Source organism: Homarus americanus, unplaced genomic scaffold, assembly GCF_018991925.1.
Source record: "Homarus americanus isolate GMGI-L3 unplaced genomic scaffold, GMGI_Hamer_2.0 scaffold20465, whole genome shotgun sequence".
NCBI classification, from domain to species: Eukaryota; Metazoa; Arthropoda; class Malacostraca; order Decapoda; family Nephropidae; genus Homarus; species Homarus americanus.
The window spans coordinates 2,302,775-2,322,783 of NW_024756914.1; the positions used below are offsets into that span (position 1 = coordinate 2,302,775).

Sequence of the window (20,009 nt, forward strand, 5' to 3'; positions counted from 1 at the left end):
TTTAACGATGCAGATGGTCGTTAGAGCAACACAGAATGCTTGTTACAATACTAAATGAAGAAATAAGATGGGCTTGAACAAATAATAACAGTAAAAACCTTAACAGCACAGGGTAAGGTGACTAGATTATATAATAGTAAATATAACACATCATTACAGGAATAATATGGAACAACATGGAAGCATGTTATATAAAAAAAAATAGAAAAATACGACACGGTCGTAACAGTATGTATGTATGTATGTATGTATGTATGTATGTATGTATGTATGCATGTATGTATGCTAATTATATCACCTAAGCCATCAACATATTACTCAGAACACAATAATACTCTAATGGGCATTTTTAGGGTAATCAGAACCTCTTGTTAATAGTCAACTCGTCCATCAATTAGAATTAAGAGCAATTAAATAATATACCGAGGAAATTATCAATAGGTTGTAAATAAAAAATAACAAAATCATAAAAAAAATCAGGAACGTGATTTTTTAAAGCGTTTTGGAATTTATTTATGTAATTGTCTTCGGTAGGGGGTGGAGAGGAGGAGGTGAAGGGGGAGGGGGTAAAGGGGAGGGAAGGGGAGAGGGAGAGGTTGAAGGGGTGAGAGGAGGAATATGTGGGGGTGGAAAGGGGAGGTGGGTGAGGAGATGTGGGTAGATGTGGGGAAGGAGGTGGGGGAGATGGATGAGGGGGAGAGGGAGGGAGTGGGGGAGGGAGGGGGAGAGAGAAGGAAGGGAAAGGTGGAGGGATGGAAATCTAAGAGTTCTCATTCAGTTCTCTCACGAGTATTTGATTACCTTGGAGAAATCAGATTACTTCAGTGGAATTACCAGAGTCGGCCAATTGGATTAAGTCTTAGAGATATTACAGTAAAGGCTTTCCCGCACGATCTGATTATCTGTTAAAAAACGACACTCAGGAACTATATCTCTGATTGGGAGGGTGTTGAACTGATTCTCTTTATTCTCAATAGATTACGAGGATTTTCTTTCTTCTCTCTTATCTACAGCATGTCAGTCAAAGTACAGTATCAGGGCGATTATGACGCCATTTTAGTTGTATATATTTTTTTAAATGTCATTGCATAATCTGATCCAGGTAAAAACGTTTAATCTTACCATTTAGGGGAAGAAATTTAACCTAAATAGTGTATGAAAATCTATTCTCGGAAGCTTGAGGTGGAATTTCTACTTGGTGAGGTGGGCGTGTTCACAAGTCAAAACCTTTACCAAAACAAAAGATAGATATATATTTTTTTTCTATTCTCTTTCATCGTATATTTTTTTTCTCTGTTTTTGTATATTATTATTTTTTTTTCCATTCGTCTCACACAGGATGTAGATGACACGAGGGATATTCTCTTTGATGGGGGAAAAAAAAGAAAAAGCTAAGCGGATCTTTTTAATCTTTTCATCGCACAAACTCGAATGTTACGGAGATATTTTTGGTTTTTATGATCGCTTGTGAATGATATCAGACTAAACACGTTTATATATGAGGAGAATGTGACATTAAGTTCAAAGTTCTTGCTTTCTTTCTCTTTGTTTGTAACTTCAGTGATGGATTAGAAGCAACAAAATTCGTGATGTTCTGTAAAAAAAAAAAAATAAACAAAGGCCTAAGATATCTGAGACAGGGACAATCTTTACTACGCGCCACTCTGTTGCTCACCTGTGACAGCGCGTCCGATTTTTCGCTCGTGGCTCTGACTTTGACAATTATCTCTCCCTTTCATTTTACACATCACACTTTATTAACGGCAGTAAATAATGTACAACCGATGAAAAACTTAAATAAATGAAAAATATCTACAATGAATAGTTTTACCATAGAGAATTAATGAATAAGAAAGGTATGTAGTCGTGAGTCAGGCAATAAGACGTGTGCCCGGGCTCTTGTTTGACATTAGTGCATCCTAATATTTACATCCTACTGATGACATCACGAGGGTCAACACACCGGGACGAGTGACGTAAGGGGGCGGGGGATCGGTTCGTAAATACTCCCAATAGATTTTGTCATTCTATAGTTCATGTGTCTTTTATTTTTTGTAAGTATAAATAACTGGTAATTTATAGTGATTTAGTTGAGTACTATCTATGAATACTTTGAGTACAAGGACCCAAACCTTTGAGTACGATGATTTAACGTCTTGAGTACGTGGTCTTAATATCTTGAGTAAGCTTTGAGTGCTATATATTAACCCTTTGAGTACCATCTATGAACCCTTTGAGTACAAGGACCCAAACCTTTGAGTACGATTATTTAACGTCTTGAGTACGTGGTCTTAATCTCTTGAGTAAAAATAACTTAATGCTTTGAGTACGATGGTATTTTACTCAACTACCGCAAGAGGGTCATTGTCTTCCTCACCATTGCCATGATCTTATAGTTGCCATGCCCTTAAGGTTGCCATAATATTTTAGTTGCCATAATCTTGTGTTGCCATAGTGTGTTAAAAGGACTCTGCCATACTCCTTGTCTTTCTCTTGGTGATATGGCAACGTACCCAGGGTTAAAAGTCGACCTTCTATATTCATACTGGCTAGTTGGTACATTTGAAGTTTGCCATTTTGCGTTATCAAGATCCTTTGACCACTAAGATGTAATTGCCATAGTTTTGCCATCCTCATTGTTGCCATGGTCGTGTAGTGATCAAGTAAAATTACCATCAGCGTTGCCACGATTCCAAAGGTCACAAAGGTATAGCCACTAGAAATCGTCATAGTTATTGTTACTATACTCTTGCCATCCCCAGCGTTGCCATGGTCGTAGGGTTTGCCAGGTTGCCAGTTTCTTACGTGGCTGTGACATTTTTCCTCGGGTGAGTGAGAGAGGTGAGGATCGATGTGTGTTTACGGTCACTCGAGCTGCGCAATCTGATGCTCCTTTGTCGAGAGAGAGCTAAACAAAACCTTCTCCAGTCTCTCATAACCAGAAGAAAAAAACCCTTGAAAATCCATCTTGGTTCTGTAACTCTGGTGAAGCTGGAGAGAGGAGACTGTATCAGCTGTAACAAGGAGAGGCTTCACTTATAAAGATGAGGGAATTAAGTTCTCTCTCTCTCTGTTTCTGACTCTCTGCTTGTTTCTGTCTCACGTTCTCTGTCTCTGCCTCTCTGTTACTGTTTCTCGTTCTCTGTCTGTCTATTTCTGTCTTTCTGTTTCTCTCTCTATAGGAAATGTCTCTTATTCTCTATCTCTTGTGTTTCTCTATTTGTGTTTCTATCTCTTCTCTCTATCTATCTCTCGCACTTCAATGAATCTGATTACTCTCACAGATAAATGAATTACCATTTAAACAAGGTATTATTCTTTGCCTTATTCTCTCTACTATCGTTCACTCTCACATTATTACGTTCACATGTCGTTCTTTGGGAGTCCACCTGAAGGTAAAGCTTGTGTACTGTGTGTGTGTGTGTGTGTGTGTGTGTGTGTGTGTTAAATCTCCTTCTTCTTGTCCAATTCCCTCCCCTCTTCATTAACTTCCTATTTCAAGTCCCTCTTCGTCTCTCCCTATCTCTTGTCCTTCTTTCTCTCTGTCTCCCCTTTCTCTCTTCCTCTTCTTTCATTCTTCCTCTCTCCCTCTCCCCTCTCTCTATCGTATTATCCTCCAATATCTCTATTTATTTCCTTTTTCGTCTGTTATTTTCCCTTTGTGCCTTTTTATGATTGTTTAGTTGATCTTATTCTATATTTGGTTATGGAGAGAGAGAGAGAGAGAGAGAGAGAGAGAGAGAGAGAGAGATTTATCATAGCACACACACACACACACACACACACATCAACAGCTCTCTTGAATACCCAGATCCAAAGCCGACAACAAACTTTTCAGCCTCAGGCGATTACGACCCCAAACTTGAGGTGTTGAGGATCTGTCTAGTGAACTCCTGCCTGCTGACGATGGTGACCTTAATCTGACCTTACCTGACCTGACTTGGCCTTAACCTAATTTAACCTTAAGTAACCTAACCTAACCTAACCTAACCTAACCTGAGACGACATCCCAAATAATGAAATTAATAATAGAACACAAAAGACCAGTGAATACATGTTTGGTGTATTAAAGACCCCAAAAATAAGCAGCAAAAGACCCACAAAAGACCCACACAAAAGACCCATAAAATACTTACAAAATACCCACAAAATATTCACAAGAGACCCACAAAAGACTCTCAGAGAAACACCTCCAAAAGACTTATATAATAATGGGTCAGTCGCTAGACACGGGACCCAGAGCGTGAAAAAGTCTACGGTCGCAGCCAGCCACGTTTCACTTACTCGCGCTAAAAAATATATCAAATATATAAATATAACTTGTTCCCTCAGCTAACTAGACTTGGAGCGACACAATAAGGATCTATAGCCTCAGTTGACACACCATAAATCAGGTGTTATTTTAGGCAACACACCTGTCGGCCCCCTGTCCCCCTTTGCTCCCCTTACCCCCCTGCTCCCCTTGCACCCCTTTGCTCCGTTTGCCCCTTTTGCTCCCTTTGCCCCACTTTCAGCAAGGACCAGTCCTTGTGTGTGTTCGTGTGTGTGTGTGTGTGTGTGTGTGTGTTTTGAGGACCAGTGATTGCATGAGAGGATCTAGAGAGAGACGTATATTTGGGGGTCGTGTTAATGGCACCTTGTTGTCCCTATCAATCTTAGCCAGCATGACCAAAAATGGCGTCAGGAAATTGTGTTGAAGATTGATTAATTCACTCTAGTGGTGGTGTGGGGGTGTGTGTGGAAGTGGGGGTGGTTGGAGGTGATAGAGATTAGGGGTGGGACTAAGGGCTAGAGTGTGTGTGCATAGGGTGTGGGGTTAACAGCTATTAGGATATGAATGGGTTATATTTTCTACACACAACCACACACACCACCACAGCCACCCACCACACCCTACCACAACCACCACCATCACCACCACACCACCCACACCACCACCACACCACAACCACACCCACCACCCACCACAACCACACCATCACCACCACACCACCACGCCACCACAACCACCACCACCACCACCACAACCACACACCATCACCACCACACCACCACACCACCACCACACCACCACTACTACCACCACACTACCACCACTCCAAGACCATTTACAGAATCAATTACCCAACAGCTGGAACTCTTCTTTAATAATCGTAAGACATTTTTTTCTCTTAAGTGGTGATAAGAGATCGTTCCAAGATAACAATAATGTCGTAGGAATTTGTCTTAACATATCACGTTCAGAATTCCTTTATAAAAAAAAATCTTAAGTTAGGGTAAATTTATGTGATTTTTAAAAGTTCGTAAGTTAATTTTTTTCCTCTCAACTGAGCAGTAAAATATTGCGCCAAGAGTGTTGAGAGTTCTTTAAAAGTTCGTCAGGGTGAATTATGAGAACGTATCTAAATATCTTACGTAAATATAAAATTCTCAAACGGTCTTAAGTTAAATTGTCTCCTTATTTGAGAGATTTGAGAGACTGGTTTTGTTCTCTCTGGCGTGATAGTGAGAGATGAGAGACCTACATGCTAGAGAGAGATGAGAGACCTACATGCTAGAGAGAGATGAGAGACCTACATGATAGAGAGACATGTTAGGGATAGGTAGAAGGTCTTCAGGCTAGAGGATTTACAGCATCGTAAATCCTATCATGAAAGAATTATATACACCTCGATTCTACGCACGAGAGTTATAGGCACTTGAACTATAAACAGTGAAGTTATAAGCGATTTAATCCACAAGGAAGAATCATAGACGCTTTAAATCATAAACACAAGATGGATATAGAGGTACACACACACACACACACACACACACACACACACACACACACACACACACACACACACACACACACACACACACATCACCAACAATACATACCAACACAATTTACTCTCTCTCTCAGGAGTTCATTCTGTTATTATTACAATGTATTTTATGCGACGTTTTGATTGGCTAAATGGCAATAACACAATATGGAAACAATTTGCTATTGGACATTGTTTTCATGCTGGACGTGATTGGCTCGTGACGTAAATCAAATGGAGTGTTTTATTAGGTCAGTAACTGTATTAGTGAGAGAGTGACTGTATTGTCTGGAATAAATCATGTATGTAAATAAATGTAAATATAAATAAACTGTGAAATATGTTTGTATATCAAGGGTAGAGAGACTGCACCACAAACGTAATATCGCCAGACTCTCCGACGAATAGAAATGTCTCTTTATGTCTCGCGTTTATAAGAAGGCCAGTCGTACCAAGATGGACCTGGAGGGACCTGGGAGGATTCAGGGGGACCTAGATGGACCTGGGAGGATCTGGAGGGACCTGGGAAGACATGAGATAACCTAGATAGACCTGGGAGAATCTGAGCTGATCTGGGCGAAGTTAATATTCAGACACACACGCACGCAGACACACACACACGCACACGCACACACACACACACACACACACACACACACACACACCGTAGTATTATTGGGCAGTGAGATGACTCAATAGAGACTTAAAGGCACTTGGTAATCGTGGAGATGAAAAACATAAGAGTATTATCATCTCTGGGACTCTGTGGATATATTTCGTGGCATAGAGATATAGAGAGATAGGAGGAGTGATAGAGAAATGAGAGAAGGAGACTTAATGAGAGAAGGGAAAGAAAAAGAGAGAGAGACAGAGTGAAATAGATTGACAGATACAGACAGACAGACAGACAAACGGACAAACAGACAGACAGATAGACAGAAATACCCTATATAAATCAAAGCCCTAAAATTAATTAAAAAAAAACCCATCAGATTGTTTAAATAGTTTCAACAAAAACACAAAGAATTTCACTTACAACTTTTTACATATTTTTCGACGCCTTTCATATATATTTTGGCAATGAATTTTACCATTATTTTTTTTTTCTTCGCCCATATATATAAGTGTGCGTGTGTGTGTGTGTGTGTGTGTGTGTGTGTGTGTGTGTGTGTGTGTGTGTGTGTGTGTGTGAGGGCAGAAGAGTGTCTAGAATGGTGATGTGGATGTGAGGTGGAAATTATTATTATTATTATTATTATTTATTATTATTATTATTTGTAGTAGTAGTATTATTGTTTGCGTTGTTATTGTAGTTGTTTATGTTATTGATGTTATTGTTATTATTATTTTGAAGGACCAACAGACAACACTGGTTCTGTCACATAGACCAATGGCTGTCAATGGCTGGTGAAAATAAACATATAATATAAAAAAACTCATATATCATGGCCACTATAAACACCAAAAAGGTCTTATATAAAAAAAAATAATTCTCTATAATAAATATCTATAATTATAACGAAGAAATTATATATTAAAATAATCAAAATAGTTCAACTTACTCTCGTAGCCCCTAACCTTCACTGCCTGATGTATGATAATGTATAATTCTTCTACATAAACGAGCCATTAATCTGTGAGTTTAACTGTGGAAATAAATTAATTACTTATTATGTTTTTCTGGGGGTTCTGTTCTTTTAATGGGAACATAACATTAATTCTATATCATTCTGGATTAATTATATTTTATATAATTATATTCTGGATTATATATTTGTACGATAATTTTTACGCTGTGTCTAGTGACGTAATTCAGCCACTCAGATGCCGTGTTGTTTTGTTAATTTGTATATACTGTTACGAGTTGGGGATTTAGAATATAGTTAAAAGTCTACCCAGATCCCAACAGGCAACAACAATAAAAAAACAAAGACAATCGGACTATAAAAGGGTAGACAAAGGATGCGAGTTTTTGTTGTGTATAATAAAGTACCATAAATTCCTTAACAAAATATTCAGCTTTCTATAATTTACCCTTAACCATACTTAACCTAAACATTAACAGTATATACATATTTATACAACATACAATAATTTGAAGCAAGTGGACGTGGGGGAGGCAATATAAGATTACAAATACTTAAGTGCGGAGCTGAGATGGCTGACGAGTAAGGCTGAGTATTGTAGAAGACGGTAGGTAGTCACTGTGCCGTAGGTTTCCAGGATAGGTGATCCTGTGGTCACCTCCCAGAGTGAACTCAACTCTCCTCGAACTGGAGCTGACAAAGAAGACTTTGAGGAGGTGACGCAACAACCAGGATATGGAGAAGGGAAACCCGGAGTGGTAACTAAGACGAGTCATACTCGTGTTTCGTCCCTAGATGGCGTTGCTCGTGGTGCTGGGTAGGTAGATCAAGACAATAGATGGCGTGGTTCATAACAATACTGTTTATATATATACCTGTTGGCTCTCCCCCTGTCCCCATGCTCCCCCTCTCCTCAGCCTCTCCCCTCTCCCCATGCTCCCCCTCTCCATAGTCTCTCCCCTCTCCCTATGCCTCGCCTTTCTCCCCAGGCTCTCCCATCACCCCGTCAGCGTAAGACTTAGTTGATATTGTATAAAAGTAAGGAAGCTGCCCACCCCACTCAAAGGCTTCAGCCAAGAGAGGGTGAACAAAACACAGGAGAGAGAGAGAGAGAGAGAGAGAGAGAGAGAGAGAGAGAGAGAGAGAGAGAGTCTATTGCTTAGGTACAAAATAAAACACAAAAACAAAATCGACTCGTATTATAAATAGCTTGCATTGTGAACTCTGGTGCCGTACAGTATTGGTTCAGGTACAGCAGGTGTTGAAGTATTTAGTATACATGTGTGTGTGTGTGTGTGTGTGTGTGTGTGTGTGTGTGTGTGTGTGTGTGTGTGTGTGTGAAACCTTGCCCAGTAAAGAATTGTTCAGGTACATGAGCAGGAGGGAAGAACAACGGGAGATAATGTATAAACAAAGACGAGGAGGAGGAGGAGGAGGAGGAGGGGGAGGAGGAGGAGGCCGGAGGAGGAGGAGGAGGAGGAGGCCGGAGGAGGAGGAGGCCATTGCTCGCTGATCTGAACGAAGCTAGAATGTAAACTTTGCCCCGCCAGTGTTGCCAACGAACTCAGACTCACCGATAGGTTGAGCAGTGTCGCCAATGGTAAGCGTTGGAGGAGGGGGTTAGGGGGAAGAGAGAGAGAGAGAGAGAGAGTTATCTTATTCTTCTTCTTCTTTGTCCTGTAAGTATGTTATTATTCCTTGTTTTTCTCTCATTCTCTCTCTTCCCTTACCTTTTCCCCTCACCTCACCTCGCCTTCCCTATTCTCTCTCTCTCTTTTCCCTCACCTCTCACCCTCTCCCTCACCTCTTACATCATGTCCAGGGAACCAATCAACGTCACACACTTTAACACTCGGTTGAAAGTTTGCTCTATGTCTCCTCCCCTCTTGCGTCATCCAACTCCAATGTTTACTACGACAAGCGCCCTGATTCGTTCCCGCCTCTGACGTCACCGTTTTAAGATTAACTGTGATTGGTCAGTGGATAAAAGATGCACCAGTAACGTTGAGCAGAAAGACTATATGTAGATGTATATGTGTATGTATGTAAATAAATAGGAAAATAAAAAAAATCGTATCTCAATTGTTTTTTATGGTTTAGTTTTTTCTCTTTGTTATTTTTATGTTTTTATGAAGGTGGATTCATATTAATGTTTTTTTTTTTTAGGGGAAGATATTTTATAAACATTCTTTTAAATGTACAGGTATATGTAAATAAACACGAAAGAAAAAACATGTCAGGATTACTTTTTTTTCAAGGTTCCATAAAATTTATAAAATCATTATTTCATTTTTGTTTTATCTTTCTTTTTAGGTTGTTGTAAAGATGAAAATATATCATTTTTTTAGGAAGAAAGGATCGTGTATATAAAGATTATTATTATATATATATTTTTTTTAATGTAGTTTGTAGATTTTATTATTTATTTTTTCGTGTAATTTTGAACGCTCTCTTGTTTACCTTTCAGGGAGGCTGTGTTGTGTTGGTGAAGCTTAACGCGTCGGCAGGAGGGAGAGAGAACCACTTGAGAATATTACTTCCATCCCCTGAGGAAGAGGAAGAAAAAAAAAACTGAAAAAAGACTGAAAAAGACTGAAAAAAGACTGAAAAGGACTGAAAAAGACTGAAAAAATAGACAACCTTGAGGAAAATAATGCCTAAAGTTGAACGAAACTGACGATAAACAATATGAGCGAAGGCAAGTCACCATTGGACTAAAACTTCTGGGAAAAAAGTAGCGAGCGAGTGAACGAATAAGAGGAAAGATAGATAAAGAAAGATAAAAAAAAAAGAAACGAGAAGATATTTTTAGTGAACGTGGCGATGATACAACTGATAAATTAATGATAAGTGAAACATGTTAATGATAAGAAGAGGTTTGGAATTAATTTTTTTCACCCAGATTAACGAACGGACTTGTACGTGATTTTTGTGTTATTGTCTTCAAGTGACCGTGAAGAAAATCCCTGTGCTTGATTGTATGATAACAGCATTTAATTTTCTAAGTTGGTGATATTAAAGTAACTTTATCATGTAGGTAATGTTTTCTTAAGTGATATTTACGTCCAAAAGTGATGGTACTTATGAAAAAAAACTTAACAGCAGATAAGTTTTGATGTAAAGCTAAAAAACACGTTTGTAATTACTGAAGAAAAAAATATACCTTTGATAAGTGATTTTATAAGTGGATCAAAAGTACGTTGGAAGTAATTGAAGTAAGAGTTAAGTGTTCAGTCTACCATGACTATAATAACACACTACCATTGGACACCATAACGGAAGTGAACAGACAGACAGACAGATAAAGTTGAAAGCTGATTTATACAATGTCCAACCGCGAAGCCATGCGGGGTGAGGTCTATAAGATCTGAGACACTTATACAGACATACAGACACAGACACATACAGACACAGACACATACAGACACAGACACTTACAGACACAGACACTTACAGACACAGACACTTACAGACACAGACACTTACAGACACAGACACATACAGACACAGACACTTACACTTATTCAGACACACACACATAGATACGACAAAGGCTTACACACATACACACAGACACACATAGATACTTACACAGACATAGACATAGACAGACACTTGCATAAACACACAGGCACGGGTTGACATTTACACAAAACACACAAACAGACACAGAGACAGACAGACAGACAGACAGACAGACAGAGGGACTATAGCACACATCTCTTGTTTCTCCTTCTCCGTCTCTTGGTCAGTTGAGTAGCTGCAGTAATACAATACATTAACTAACACCTTCTCTCCACCACTACCACTACCACCACCACCACCACCACCACCACCAGCTTATCTTATATACCCCGGTTACGTTTTAATTTATTCAGCTTTAAGTTCTTTCTCACTAACCATCACCAACACAGTTAAAACAGTCCCTTAACTCCTCTCTATCTCTCTCTTTCTCTCACCAAAACAAACATATAATTCAAGGCAAACCAAACAAAACCAAAACAAACACACACAAACACACACATACCATGAGCACAAACATCGTCTAGAACAACATTATGACCAGAAACTCTACCACAAACGGTCGACCGTCCACCATGTCCTCTTCCAATGGGAGTGGCGGGAAGGCAGAGAGCAAAATGTCCTCCTCCTCCTCCTCCTCCTCCTCCTCCTCCAGCACGGGCGGCCTCAACAAGAAAAAACAAAAGAAATTCGGTGTCTTCAAAACAAGCTTACCGCGGAACCTGAAGGAGAACTCAAGGGCAGAGCTCCTCAGTCCCTGTAGTGATGAGGTTCCTTCGCCTAAGGATGTCAGTAGTGGAGTCCTTTCCATCCCTACTTCGACGTCCTCGCCCTCCCCGACGGCCTTCCTACCAGAAGCCTTCCTGACAGATACCTCCTGCAGTTCCTCCAGCGCTAGAGGGAAGGACTTGGCCTGTTGTAATGGCACTACCCACAGCGGCGTCAAGGTCGTTAGAACACACAGGTAAGTACACCACAAAAGGTCTTCCACGTTAATTAATAATACAATTATTCACGTGTCTAGGCTGTTGGGTGGGTAAAGTGACATATTTTTGGGGGTGTGGTTGTTATTGATGCCATATTTAATAATTATAACTCGTATCGTGGGTTAAATAAGCCAGTTAGAATACATTTGAGATTAATTGTCAAGTTAAAGTGACATGATTCCATATACATGAAAGAAATAATTTAAAATTATACAAAATGTTTCAAAGTTTTCCCGCCAAAAAAATATCAAAACAAATGCCATCGTAAAAAAAACGCGGGAAATAGTCAAGAGATGATTGGCTGATTGTGAGAGTTGGGAGGAGCGTGAATTATTTATTTTCTCGTTAAAAAGAATCATAAATCAGCAGACAAAGAGTGGATTAAAAAGTCTTAATGTCTTTCTGTCGTATATATTAAAGAGAGAAAAGAAAAAAAAAAGATAATGGATTCCAGGATATGAAGGAATAAACAGGAGATAAGAGAGTAAGGCAGAGACAGAGATACAGACAGATAGAGAAAAAAGGAGGGAATAAGATAGAGAAAAAGAGATAAAGTGAGAAAGAGACAGAAAGACAAACAGACAGACAAAGAAATCTAGAGAGAGAAAGGAGAGAGTAAGACAGACAGACAGACAGACTTAAGGACGTTTATAAATAGAGGGGAAAATATCGTGTTTATTTTCCCCTTTTCCCCCACAGAGTAAATTAGCTTGTCAGGTTGATGTAACGCTCTCTCCAGTGTCCGGTCCTCAAAATTATCCAGCCAATCATCTCTCGGATATTTCCCGCTCGTATTTGAAAGAAAGGAATATCCACCAATCACCTCTCAGATATTTCCCGCCTACGCTTGAAAGGAAAAAATACCCACCAATCACCTCTCAGATATTTCCCGCCAACGCTTGAAAGGAAAAAATACCCACCAATCACCTCTCAGATATTTCCCACCCTCTTCTCGACGACATTTGATTTGATATTTTTGGCGCGCACTCTCTGATGCCGCCAAATCCATCTTCATATCTTGCAGATTTACTCCTGAAATCTCGCCACGCCGTCTCTTGCTTAATTCTCACTCAGTATTCATTTATGAGGCAATTTACTCACACCATTTAGAGGGAGAAATATGTTCTCTTCCATTCTTGTTTCCAACTTTATTTAAAACTCTCCTAAAAATCAGTAAAAATCGTTAAAAATTCAGAAAAAATCGTTAAAAATCGGTACTAATCGTTAAAAATCGGTTGGTATTTACACACGGGATATTAACGGTCTGAGATGAAAAAATTAAGAGACGTTATCGTTATTATTAAGGATAAATATATAGATAAATTATTTAAATCTCAAGTCATAATATTCAAAGGAAGAAATATTAGTATAACAAGAGGCCACAAGAATAGAGAATATATGTATACACCTTCTGGTAATGACTTGCAAAAACTAACATCAATAACGAAACATTTTACAAACACCAAATACCCCTCGGGAGAACTTATCAGCAACCAATATCTCGAGAAATTAACGTCGACAAAATGATTGATTCGTATTTTGAAGGAGAAACATCGCTAGAGCAAACAAACACAGCGAGAGAAGAAAAAATATACATATATACCGTAAAAATAGCGGGAAAATAGGTCGCCTTCTTTCCGGGGTTTTCTAAGAGAGAGAGAGAGAGAGAGAGAGAGAGAGAGAGAGAGAGCCTCTGATGGACACTTTATTTTTACACTACCAGGCGCATCTCTCTCTCTCTCTCTTTTGTTGACAGTTTCACAATTGTGTTTATTAACGAACGTCCTATCAGATGTGAGAACAAAATCATATTTTTCTTCATTTCCGTGTATAATTTTTTTTTATAATTCTTCCAGGTGAAATATTATTGGGTATGTTTTTTAGAACACTGTCTGGGTCTCGGATGGAATTTTTAGTGATTCGTCAGCCAATCAGCGTGGTCCAACGAGCTCGCTGCAGGAACCAATGACAGCTGCTGCGGATGTAATTATGGGTTTTCATTGGTTCCTGGTGGTATACAAAATATAGTATCAAGAGAGTAAAGGAAGAAATAACTAGAAGGAGAGGGAAGAAATAGGGATTGGGAGAGAAAGGAAAAGATAAAGAGCGAGAGAGAGAGAGAGAAACTTCTGAGTCTTCATGGTCCTTCTTGTACACACACACACACACACACAGACTATTGTTTTACCTTAAATCTATCAATAGCAAGTCTACGGACCTGGCGCACGCTCTTTCAACTACTACAAATTCACGTGTATAATAATAAGAAACTACTTACCAACTTTCTCTTTAAACTTTCCCTAATTTGACTAAAGTTGTAAAAGCCTCATTAAGTTGTATACCTGACTTAAAGTTATATGTGGATTGAGTCATAATTGTTTGCATATGTAACTTAATATCTGTGCAACTACAAAAAACAAATGAAAAATTATAAAGAAAAAGTGTAAAATGTTGGGTCGACTGAAGTGTTTATGTAAGTGGTAACACCGGGGGAGGTGTAAGGGGGGAGGGGGGTGTAAGATGGTTGTTATGGGACTAACCCACACAACCACCACCACCACCACCACCACCACCACCACCACCACCACCACCACCACCACCACCACCACACCACCACCACCACCACCACCACCACCACCACCACCACCGCCGCCACCACCACCACCACCACCACCACCACCACCACCACCACCACCGCCACACCACCACCACCACCACCACCACCACCACCCCCTCTACCACAGATCACGACTCTTCCATCCCACAGACCACAACTCCCATCCCACAGTCTCTCTCCCACATAATAACAACAACCTCTTTCCTTCCTGCTCCATTTCAGCAACACTAATGATATTTATGTTTCATCATTATGGTCTGCAATTGCTTCTTCCGCCTCTTGCAACCTGCACGACGACTGCTTTTCCCGGCTCTTTGACGGCCACTCGTCCAGAAATGGCTGTGAGAGATACATGGTGTGTGTGTGTGTGTGTGTGTGTGTGTGTGTGTGTGGCAGCTTTGTTCACATGTTGATGAGGCTCTTGTAAGTTGTTGACCAAAGTATTGCAAAAGGTTATTATACTATGAGTGTTTGGGTATCTGTAAACATTATACTGAGCAGTCCACATATATGTTAGTTGCACATACATTTGTTGACATATTGATATCTTCTCTGGTTGCAAAATGTTGATGAAGACATTGCAAAGATATGACGATACTGTGTGTAGCCTTGCAAGTTATATAAAGTTTCTGTAAGTCCAGGAAGGAAAATACACGAGTATACATTTTTCGTTTTGAGTCAATATTGATAATGGTATTGTTGCACTGTTGACGAAGACATTGCAAAAGTTATCAAATTGCTTATAGAAAAGAAAATAATTGAATAAGTCTGTAAGTTTAAGGATGGAACACATAAGTTCTTGTTGCAGATTGTTGACGAGGACATTGCAAAGGTTTATTATATTCAGAGTAAATGTTTAACCAAGGGAAGTAAGCAATAATTAAAGCTCAGGAAAGTGGTATACGATATTTCACTTGATGCGTTTGTCCTTTATTGATGGTATCGTTGGAATGTTGAAAGGGATGTTGCAAGGTCGTTATATTGCAGTAAAGAACACATGTTGTTGTTCGCTATAAATCTCATTGTGATATATTGCAATGGTTGAAACAGAGAGAGCGATAATGTTGGTTCTGCTTTTATTAATTAATGCGTTTTATCTGTCTAAATTGTTGATGGTGTTGCTGTGTTGTTAACGAGGGAGTTGCAATTTATAATATTAATTGCGTTAAATATTTCTTACTGTTTTTTTTCTTGTGTATTTTTTTAAATATTGCAATGATGATTTAAAGTATGTTGCAAAGGTGATATTCTCTTGTTGAGGTGTGTTGCAAAGGTGACATAATGTAACTGAAGTGTGTTGCAAAGGTAACATTATCTTACTGAAGTGTGTTGCAAAGGTGATCGAGTCTTGTTGATATGTGTTGCAGAGGTTAAAGGTTAAAATTAACAACACTAAATAAAGAACTACTTCATTTATCACCTGAAACACTTTATACCTGCCAGTGATGAAGTGGATCTGATGACTCGTTATATCCGGCTTTAATGAGGCGATATTCGGCTTTAATGACGATATATCCGGCTTTAATGACGCGATATCTGGATTTAATGACGCGATATTCGGCTTTAATGAAGCGGTAAATGGCTTTAATGACGCGATATCTATAATGGTGTGATATATGGCTTTAATGACGTAATATCTGGCTTTTTTGACGCGATATATTGCTTTAATAACGCGATATCCGGGTTAAGATGACGCGATATCTGGCTTTATTGACGTAATTCCTATAATGGTGTGCTATCTTGCCTTCATGATGGCATATCCGGCTTTAATGATTCAATATCCGACTTTTAATGACGCTGTTTTGTCTTAATGGCGTTGTGTTGTCCTTTCACTTTCATTTTCTATTCGTGACGCGTCTTGTATATTGTTGCTCCCTCTTGTTGCTAATGATATTGCAGAGATAAGGAGGACGCTGCAGAGGGTGATGATATCTTCCCGTTATTGTGTGATTGTGATGTCGCTCAGGTGTGTGTGTGTGTGTGTGTGTGTGTGTGTGTGTGTGTGTGTGTGTGTGTGTGTTTATGGTAAAGGCTGGCCGTCGTAGCTCCATCACCACCTGTAATTAAGCCAGTAATCTGATTGTCACCTGACGGGTTAGTACGGTGCAACGAGAGAGCTACATCTAGTCATTGCATGGCATCAGATAACTACATTGCCAGGAGGAGTTGCATGCAGTTGCACATATATTATTACGTGGTATCTGATAATAGTGTTGTCAACTTGATGTATGTAATTGTTCCTCTAACATTTCGTAGCATCAGATAATTACATTGCAATGAAATGCTTTCAGTTGCATGCCTATCATTGCCTGGCATAATATAAAGGAACTGCAATAAGATACATTTAATTGCACACCTAAAACTCTCCATAACATCAGATAATATTACTGTAAGCTGTTGCATTAACTTACACTTCCATCATGGTATCAGAGAACTGCATAATAGTAGATACTCTCAACAGCACTATTGTCATTGCAAGACATCAGCTGACTGTGTTGCAAGTCGAGGTATTCAACTGCATCTCCGTGTTTACTTTCAAGTTTGGGAAAGCGATCGTCTGTTGTTTATCCTACCAAAGAGACGCTGTACACGAGGGAGGTCACTGCTCACGCCTGGCTACTCACCTCTCACAGCTACACACACTCAACCTCTGGCCTTTGAATCCTGGGAAATATAAAAGTTTGAGAGGGTCGGAAGATATATATATATATATATATATATATATATATATATATATATATATATATATATATATATATATATATATATATATATATATATATATATATATATATATATATATATATATACCAGGTATGATGAATGTTGTAGATGTTCCCTGACCACCTGGTGTTATAGTGGACACACACACACACACACACACACACACCTCCTTTCCTCCTCCTCTTCATCCTCTCCTCCTCCTCCTCGTCTCCCTTCCCTTCCTCTTCCTCCTCCTCCACCCTCCTGAGCGGATGTGCTGGAAGCCTCGTGACGTCACTGGCCATCAACACTCGGCCAGAGGGTTAAAAACGTCAACAAACCATTAGTGATGGAAATGACCAAGTTCTCCAGCTGATGGGAACTGAGACGTGAGGAACATAGAGTCTGGCTTAGAGCTGAGGAACTTTGGGTCTCCTTCTTACTCTCTAAACCTTCCCTCAAGATCCTCCCTTTAGCGGAGAGAGAGAGAGAGAGGTTCAGTGAAAAAAGGGAAACTTACCTTCCTCTCTCCTCCCTAAACTCCCCCCTCAGGAACCATCCCCATAAGGGAGAAAGAGAGAAAAAGGGAGAAGTTCGCTACCAAATGTCGGTCTGGAGGGAGGTGTTGGGTGTGGCCTCCCTGGCACTTTGTTTATCTTCTGCAGGAGGGAGATGTTTGTGGTCTTTTAGAAGAGTGTTGTATGTCGCCAGCCAGTGTTTGTCCCTGGTCTGTCTCAGTGTTGGAACGGGGGCATCGCTTCATCCACCCCTCGTCTCTCTCTCTCTCTCTCTCTCTCTCTCTCTCTCTCTCTCTAAGCTTCCAGGCCTGCACCCATTAGTCTCTTCTTGCTCCTATTATCATTAACTATTATGCTATTAAGTTGTTCCTCCTATTTCTACCTGATTAATGAGGCTAAACAGGTAGTATCAATCTCTACCCTAATTGGACAGGTGTGCTTAGGGGTGATGGGGAGGGGAGGGGTGGGGAGGGAAGGGGAGAGAAGGGAAGATAGGGAGATTGAGTCAGGGAAGGTATGGGGAGAAATGAGAATGTGAGGTGGGGAGGGGAGAAGGGAAATGGGAGAGAGGTGGTGGGGAGGGAGTGGGGAGGTAAAGAAGGATGGGGAGAAAGGAGAAAGGGAAGGAAGATGAGGAATGAGAATCCGATAATCTCATTGTGTCGACTGTGACCCACAATTCCATCATCAACAATGGACCCTAAGAGACACCTGCCACCTGCTCATCTTACCTGTAATTCCTCACACAAACAACAACAACAACAACAACAACAACACCAACGACACCATATAATTTCTGAAGATGCTGGAATCCAGAAAGCTTCTCACACGACCCTCACACGACCCTCACACGACCCTCACACGACCCTCACACGACCCTCACACGACCCTCACACGTCCCTCACACATCACTAACATACTAACGTCACCCTACCACCCAATACCTGGCCACTACTACAGGTGTGTTCAGGTATCAAGAGTCACAACCTGTACCCCGCCCCCAAAAAAAAAAAATAACACGAACGAAATTTCAACTTGATTTTATGAATTTTTTATAACATGCCGAACCAGAATGTTTAATCCTTGAGTGAAATATTGAAGCGTGCTGGCGAATCTACCCCTCCCCGCACCCCCACACACCGTCCCACACACCCCACACACCCTCCCACACACCCCACACACCCTCCCCACACCCACACACACCCCGGTATATATAATAAACTTCTAACCTTTCTTTATCTTTTTTCTCTTCTCATTTTCTTTTTCTGCTTCTTCTGGTAATCTCAATTTTCATCTCTGTCTCCTCTCGGTGTGGCGGAGCGAGGGTTATGCAATCTGATTTTATTGCAAGTTGAGCGGAGTGTACTGTCAACCTGGAGATTCTCAGACAGGGGGGTTTGAGGTGGTTGGGGGAGGGGTGGGGGTTGGGGGGATTGGTTGGGGAAGGAGGAGAGGTGAGGTGTATGGTAGCAGAAGCATGGTAGTTGAGGTATGGTAGTTATATCTGGGTTATACTGAAGTTGTTTATATTTTCTGATATATTTTACCAACCATGAAGGGAAAAACTATGATTGTTCCAGATAAAATAAAAATAATGGATGGATACCGAATAAATGAATAAACGAAATAAAAAAATAAATTATAAAATACGATCAAATAAATATTAAATAAAGAATGTTTCGTGGATATATATATATATATATATATATATATATATATATATATATATATATATATATATATATATATATATATATATATATATATATATATATATATATATATATATATATATATATATATATACCGTTATTTTTTATCGTTTTCTACAGTGTTCACTATTTATTTTTTATTTTTTTCCTGAATTATTACGGGTATTTATTGTCCAAGTAAATATATATAGAGGTTAAAGGTTCACACGATCAATGAATAATAAAAGAAAAAAATTGATGAAAACGCTATATTGTACCGCTGGGAAATTCAATGACCACCTGTTTCAACACTTGACCCAAAAATCACACGTCTACTCCACACTCTTCCAAAAAAAGTTTCCAATAACGTACAATAAATCTTTCTTTATTTCCTCTCTCTGTCCTCTTCACAGAATAAAACATTTACGCGAAATATCTACAATGAACTGGGATTTAAAAAACACTGAGAATAAATCATAGTTGTATTTAATTATGAGAAAACCAGACAGTGGAAACAATCCTCCTCGGTTCATACGTCATGGCAGGAAAAATGTAGAGTGAACGTTTATTAAATGA

The 20,009-nt window shown here is 39.6% G+C and overlaps 1 protein-coding gene and 1 long non-coding RNA gene across 3 annotated transcripts in view; both read left to right on the forward strand.

The window, feature by feature from the left end:
- The window catches only part of LOC121857214, a 45,537-nt gene extending 34,691 nt beyond the window's left edge, over positions 1 to 10,846 (forward strand). The window contains exon 2 of the long non-coding RNA XR_006087132.1: positions 9,864 to 10,846. This is a non-coding gene — a long non-coding RNA (uncharacterized LOC121857214). The remainder of the gene's footprint in view (positions 1 to 9,863) is intronic.
- Positions 10,847 to 10,977: 131 nt separating this feature from the next.
- The window catches only part of LOC121857215 (neprilysin-1-like), a 77,505-nt gene continuing 68,473 nt past the window's right edge, over positions 10,978 to 20,009 (forward strand). For both annotated transcript variants that reach the window (XM_042353165.1, XM_042353166.1), the window contains exon 1: positions 10,978 to 11,882. In XM_042353165.1, coding sequence (XP_042209099.1) covers positions 11,455 to 11,882 — 428 coding nt within the window. In that variant the 5' untranslated portion in view covers positions 10,978 to 11,454. The remainder of the gene's footprint in view (positions 11,883 to 20,009) is intronic.